Genomic DNA, 7,095 nt, shown 5'->3' with positions numbered 1-7,095 from the left:
GGCAACAGTTTCTAGTACTTTTCCAACAACATTTTCGAGTCAGTGGTCAAACGTTTTCACTATACGGACCGGCCCTGGGGCCCGTTTCTCGAAAGGCCCCGGAAAATTTTCGGGCCCGTAAAGCCATTCTTAGTCCAACTGTATCTAAAGACCGAGAAGTGTATACGCCTGAAACTTCTTGTATGAAGGGAACTTCTCTTGATATTAGGAACAGGTGAATTAAACAGCTCTGTAATCGTAAGGTTCAAGATTTTGCTATGGCTTTACGGGCCCGAAAAGTTTCAGGGCTTTCGAGAAACGGGCCCCTGAGTCGGTAAATAACTTATTTATTTCCCGCTCTCTCTTATCGCTTTATCACAAAGTTATGGCACCTTTAAAGCAGTCGCTACAAGGTATTTTTTCATGACTACATGACTGAGGCGCAGTTAGAGCCCATTGATGAAATGATACCTAAGTGTGTTACTAGAAAATTCATGTACTTTACATTAGCGGTGACTTGGTAGCTTCTCGAAAAACTTTAATTTTACGAAGTTTCGTGACTGCACAGTCATTTTAAGCTTCCGATTTTGAAACTGATGTACTCTGTTCTGTCCACCACAGGACATCGCGTGTCTGTCTTGATCTTTAAGGTACATTTCATAAATTACCACCGTAACACAAAGAAATAATCTGAAAATGTTTCTTATATAATTAGAGCCAGTTAAGATCAAGTCTTTTATGTCAAACTGGACAGCCTTTTATTCTTACAATTTCTAAATTGTTATAGTCAGACATTGAATCATCTATTCGAGTTTGTGCTTCAGTGGATGAGACATTGATATTTCTAAAGGATAAACATCACTTTAATTTGATTTGAAGAAAGGTGTAAAAATGTACTGAAAAAGAAATATCTTGATGAAAGAATCCAAATTGGGACATACCTTTGGCTAAAAACAGGAAATATCAATTTGTATTGTAAGGTCCCCCGTTGGCGATGTGTTCCTGTGAGTCTTCTAAGCTCGTGAAAAATAAAGCCAGTTCACAGAAAATAACCATATGAACAGGTAATTGCCAAAGATCCGCCCTCACCCTCAATTTTTAATGATGTGAAATGTAAATAAACAGTTAAGCGTCAAACCTGAACCTGAAAAACGAAGCAGGAAAAAATATTTTGACGAATCCGAATTCCTGTTCTCTGTTGAATGTTTTTGTGATGAAATACGCTCTAGAGAATTTCAGCTCGTTTTATTTCTCGAAAGCTCTTCTAGACAAAAATTAGTTTCTAAATATCAACTTCTTTGAAATGTGCGGATCGACAATTATCAATATAATCACCTTTCTAAAATACTGTTCAACCTACCGTAAACGACCACTCAAGATGTCAAGCCTAGGTAGTCGCTCAGGGGAGGTGGTCGCTTATGAGAGATTATACCATATTGGGTCAAAATTTTTCCTCTTAACATGTAGTAACTGAAGAGACTTACCCCATGTTTTAAATGTTTTATTCGCGTGAAAAGGCAATTTCGAGAAAAATGCGGTACTTTACATTTAGAAATTTCCGTCTCTTGTCGAACCCAGGAATGCGATAATGTCACAACACCTTATTATCCTATTTCTGCTCTGTTTTTTGTCAAGTGGTCTTGAAAACAAACGAAAATTTCAAACGTTTAGCTCTAAAAGTGGTCGCGGTCGCTTACGAGAGGTGGTCACTTACAAGAGGTTCCAAATGTAGTGATTTGACTTGGAAACTGTTGATTTTTGGAATACTGATCGCTGAGGAGAGGTGGTCGCTTGAAATGAGTCGAAAAAATGTTTCATGACATCCCCAAACTAAGACAGAGATGAAACTCAAATGCGCAGCGCAGTATTGTTAACGAAATAGAGGTAAATAGAAGGTAAAGGGAGAAACAAATCATAAAAAATAAATGCTGACGAAGGCCAGATTTCTCAAAAACCGTAACAATTAGTAATTCCTTTGTTTAATTTGAGAAAATGTTACGAATGATACACAGTACCGTTCGATCAAATATTTTGTATATAAAAACTCATGATCTCAACAATTCTTTTCGCGGAGTTCACTTTAGTTTTAAAGAAACAGCTAATTCATGATTTGTTTAGTCGGGCGTCCATGCTTTTATTGACCAAAAACGAAATATATTGACCTGTTAAGAGTACAAGTACCTGCTTATTTCACGCCTACCAAGTACATATGAGCCACGAAACGCTCAATCGAATACTAATTATATATTTTTTTAAAATAAATAAACCTTTAAACCGAACAGACTGCGGCAAGAAGGGAATAAAGTTCTAGTGTAATTACGTTATTATTTAAGGGAGACGAATTTAAATTAAAGGATCTCAACTCGTTTAAAAAACTAACGACTTTTCCCTGAACAGACTGCTCTCTTTACTAATTAGTTTGTCTTGCTGCAAGCAGCATGACAAGACACGAGCCTAGCCAAGCATACTGTGTCAAACTTGTAAACAATTTTGTCACTTATAAAAAATTTATTGTGGAGCTAAGATAGAGTCCTAAATTCTACTGCACCTTTGTGTAAGTGTAGAATATTAATTTGTTTACTACACCGTAGTAAGTTTTAGTCTTAAAGTCGAGAAACTGGCTACGGTAAATTCTCCAACGTAAGTTGCAGGTCTAACGCCTCACTTAGCGTTTGCGTTTTTGATGATAGACTTTTATCTACTTTTAATTTGCTAAATTTGTTTTATTTAACCTGGATTGCTCTATCGTTCTCTAGTAGAATACCGTGATACTTTTAACTGGCATAAGTTGAAAGTTAGAAAAGAAAGATGCAGCTATTTTTTTCGTCTAATTTTAACTTAATCTTTTTCAGGTTGAAGATGAAGTCAGTGGTGATTTTCAAGTTCATCGTGATGTTCTTTCTTATTTCACATCTACCAAAAGGTTAGAACTTTCGAATTGCTCTTTATTGATTTAAATGTTACGGAGAATTTCGTCTGATGCATATGAAACTCAGTTATTCACATAAATCCAACTGTTACAATCAATGTAGCCGGAGCGTGAACAAGGGAATTGCCGTCCATAACATGAATTCCAGTTCAAGTAAAGAATTTTAGTTAAAATATCGAATTACTAGATCTTTCTTGTTTTAGCCTGACCACCATTAGAAAGATTTACCTATATTTTCTAGTTGTTTTCAATAAAAAAATTATTTTACTCATCCTTGTTGATTATCAGATGACTGTAACGATCTCAAGTGTTACCTTTACTGTCTCGAATCCAACGCACGCTCGACGAATAATTGAAAATTATAAATCGGTTTCCTTTGAAGACTTTCCAAAACTTGTGTTGTATCGTGAATATAATCTGTCACCTGAAACAGAGCAAATAATCTTAAGTATTTCACCTGTTCGAGAACGAGAAAAGGATGTAAACAAATGCTTCTATCCATATATCATGTTAGGACGATATTCCAAAATTCATATTCCAAACTATACCCAAGTACCAACTGGACCAGTTACGGGGGTGTGAAGAAGTCACTCGGATGGCCGACAAAATTGACCGAAGTTCGTGTCTTATTGGTTTTCCACGTACTTTCATGCTATCTGGTACACAAAATTTTACTAACTTCAATTCTACTTGTGGATTTGCAACACAATTTATATGTAATTTGTATGTGTGTACAAGTTTAATTTCAGATTTTGATATTTGAAGGTGACTCTAAATTTCCTTTCTATTAAAGTCTGTCCTTGATTGTTGGAAGAAAGGCATGAACGAGTTGATTGTAAAACAAGTCAAATTAAGAAAAGTATCATATAGAATGAATAAAGCAACGTGTATCTTCCTTAATTAGTTTTGTATAATTTTTTTTGTTTGGAGTACAATATCGCCTCGTACGAAAAACTTTCGTTCTAACCAGTAAGCTCCTCGATTAAAGATTCATCCAATAAAATAGTAATCTGCGAAGTACCATTTCTTGTTAGATGAAGATATTTTAATTTCATGGCAAGTAAGGACAGCAAAGACAGTTTAATTCACTTACAGTTTACCTTGCGTGTTTTCAAATCGCCCGCTAGTTTGAATTTGACCCGCGCACGTCAACAGTGACCGACAAATGAGCCTACGTGTTCCCAAGGAGGACTTCCTCATATATCGCGCTTTCGTGTTTAAGATCACTCCCGGCTTCAGAAATCCGAGAAGGATCTAGAAATGGCCAATTACACGACGCTAAGTTTACTCACGAGCCCAGAAGGCTTTGCACGCACTTTCGTCCTCCACGAGAATATCTACGCAAACGCGTGGTAACATCTTACGGGGAGGAATTGGGTACAAATATCTAACATAACTTGAATGAGACTATCCGGGGAGATTACCCCTTATCCTCTCTCGTCGGGGGAGGGGGTCATTTTTAGTAACCGTCTCCATTCCCCGGCTTTCTATTGTAATGATACATGTACGTAGTAAGAAATTGAGAAACCTTTTCACGGGTTTTGATGCCACCTTGTTTGGGGGGTCAAACATGAAAAAAGTATGGTAAATGTGGGGGAAAAATAGAGAATCTAATGTCTAACAACCCAAGAAAAATTCGAGTTTTGAAATATTTATAAATTAAAAACAAACGATAACAGGTTAAAGAACTTACTGGTCAAATTTTAGGGAATAGCCTCGCTAGAAATGCCGAGATTAAGGTTTTCATTTTTCCATTCATTTGTTTGTAACGCCGTGTCAGAATTTCTTGGAAAATTTAGATAAATTTGCATGAAAGAATTTAAAAAAGAAATTCATCGCTCTGTGCTCTTCAAATTTAAAGAAAAAGACCTTCTCCTGGATAAAAAAAAATCTTCAGAACCTCAACGCTCAAATTATTGGGCATCCAGCTTTTAACTTTTCCCATACATTTAATTTAATTTTTGCTGTGTTTTTGCAGTTACCGCTTGTTTCTAATTAAAGTTCTAATGACTATGTGATGAAACATTCCAGCTGTGGACTGTAGCGCCAGCAATGTAAACGACTGCTACACTTTCCATGACGTTGACAGTACATGGGACGAAGCCCGTGACGCGTGCCGTGACATGGGAGCTCACCTAGTTACCATGGAGACGACAGACGAGTGGAACAAAGTGAAGGGCTTGCTCGCAGAAAAAATTAAGGAGGCCGGTAGTTACACTCACTATTACATTGGACTCCGTAAAGAAAGTGGAACGTGGAAATGGACCGAGGCAGGATCGCCTGGTGTAACTGTGACAACAGACGACAGTCGCTGGCAGGAAGGCCAGCCTACTGGTGATGCTGACCCAAGGCAAATTTGTGGGGAAATCTGGTATCCCAGTGCAGGGCTTAAAGGGCTTAATGATATCCTATGCAATCATAAATTTAAGGCTTCACGTGGATACATCTGTGAAAATTATTAAATTAAACCAAGGTTAACTGAGTTGACCTAATCAATTAAATGTCGAAATCAGTATAAAAGGGAGTAAATTGTAAGCTTAATAAAGCGAACTGAATAAAAATAAACAAAAGAGTTTTGATTTCTTCGTTTATTTCTTTTCTTCTTGGCCAAGGAGAAAGTGGTGTATGTGTCAAACTGAGTTAACCTGATCAATTAAATGTCGAAATCAGTATAAAAGGGAGTAAATTGTAAGCTTAATAAAGCGAACGCAGACGTATTTCCGGCTGTCGCTTGTCTCCGCCGAAAATAACGTCTGCGAACCCGAGCCAGGAAACGATTTCTGTGACGTTATGACTTTTGTTTCTCCTTGGCCAATCAGATTCCATGATAACGTGAAACTCGAGTGCTCCTCGCAGCGAATACCTCGCGCAGTAGTTCTGGGGCTAATTGAGCTAAACTGTGATTGGCTTAAAATTTCTACGTCAGAGAGATAGTTTCCTGGCTCGGGCTCGCAGACGTTATTTTTCGGCGGAGACTAGCGACAGCCGGAAATACGTCTGCGTTCGCAGGCTAAGGAGAAAGCGGTGTACGTTCCATGGAAGAAAAGATCAAGCATTCTATCGACACCAACTTCTGGTCCTGTTTCTCCTTTCAAATTTCCATGTATATGTTGAGTGAAAAGATATTAGTTTTATTGATATCTCAGACGGTGAACGAGGGAGTTGTTTATTTTGTTCTCGCTAGTGTTCAGAGTTCTCTAGTTCTCGTACAGTTCTGCCGTATAGGGAATCATGCGCTTACCAGTACAATAGAACATAGGTTTGGCAACTCTATTGACCAATCAGAACGTGCTTAGTGTCTCAGTTATTTTATAAAGGTAAATTGCTATAAACAACTTTTACTGTTATGGTAAAAAGGGCAAAAATTCAATAGTCCAACAATTTATTCTTTCAAGTACTACCATTTATTCTTTATTTTTAATTCTTTCCTTTCATGACAACTTATGCGCATGCTTTTTAAAGCTTTGTTCCTATTCCCCTGGCGTTTTTCCCACGCTTTGGAGTTGGTCTCCTGCTTTTTGCAGTACTCCTGCAAAACGAAATGCGAAACCATTTTAGTTAACTGAAAATTAAGAGCTGTTTATCTTGTTGCGAAATTTAATCAATTTAAGCATTACATAGCCATCGTTCCCGAAACTATTGCTAGCCCGAAACCGATTAATTTATTGATTTAACATTATCTTTAACATTATCTTATAAGGTAGTTGGGATTTTTAATAAGTTTCTTTCTAATTTAAAATATTTGCTTGCTCATTTCAGTGTCCTCAATTAGTCGGCATACGCAGTGCCAAACTCGTACACACTGAATAAAGCGAGGAACTTAGATCTTAATAATTCAACTTTAATTGTGATTTTAGGTTTTTATCTAAGTATCTGAAGTGTGTACATATTACATTTTCCTTATCTCCCCCCATTTTATTAACCCTTCAGTCTTGCAGTGATGGGTATATTCCTTTACAGGAGCCCCCTTATTATGTAGATGTGATTTATTTGTTCATTTATTCATTTATTATTTATTTAGTTGAAAATTGCAAAACCAATGCGCAGTGGAGATCACAAGGGAAAATAAGATTTGAATTAAGAGAGATCAACAATCCCACTTTCAAATTACTATCGTCAATAATTAATTTTGTTGCTGGTTGAGAGGCAACTGTCCCATATTGGCTGAATATAGACCCGCTCCATTT

The 7,095-nt window shown here is 37.0% G+C and overlaps 1 protein-coding gene across 1 annotated transcript; it reads left to right on the top strand.

Moving 5' to 3' along the window:
* The first annotated feature begins 2,539 nt into the window (after nucleotides 1-2,539).
* LOC145467779 (hemolymph lipopolysaccharide-binding protein-like) lies at nucleotides 2,540-6,403 on the top strand. The gene is made up of 3 exons (XM_081451369.1): nucleotides 2,540-2,619; nucleotides 2,832-2,902; nucleotides 4,940-6,403. The coding sequence occupies exons 2-3, from the start codon at nucleotides 2,839-2,841 to the stop codon at nucleotides 5,368-5,370; spliced, it is 495 nt and encodes a 164-aa protein (XP_081307495.1). The 5' UTR covers nucleotides 2,540-2,619; nucleotides 2,832-2,838; the 3' UTR covers nucleotides 5,371-6,403.
* Nucleotides 6,404-7,095: the final 692 nt, after the last annotated feature.

This window comes from Orbicella franksi, chromosome 14, assembly GCF_964199315.1.
Source record: "Orbicella franksi chromosome 14, jaOrbFran1.1, whole genome shotgun sequence".
Lineage (NCBI taxonomy): Eukaryota > Metazoa > Cnidaria > Anthozoa > Scleractinia > Merulinidae > Orbicella > Orbicella franksi.
This window is presented reverse-complemented; position numbering and strand designations above follow the sequence as displayed.

Bases quoted from the DNA above. Each gene is read 5' to 3' on its own strand.
- LOC145467779 (XM_081451369.1), top strand. From the start codon at position 2,839: ATGAAGTCAGTGGTGATTTTCAAGTTCATCGTGATGTTCTTTCTTATT. The intron at 2,903-4,939 runs GTTAGAACTTTC...GAAACATTCCAG, and splicing joins TATTTCACATCTACCAAAAG to CTGTGGACTGTAGCGCCAGC.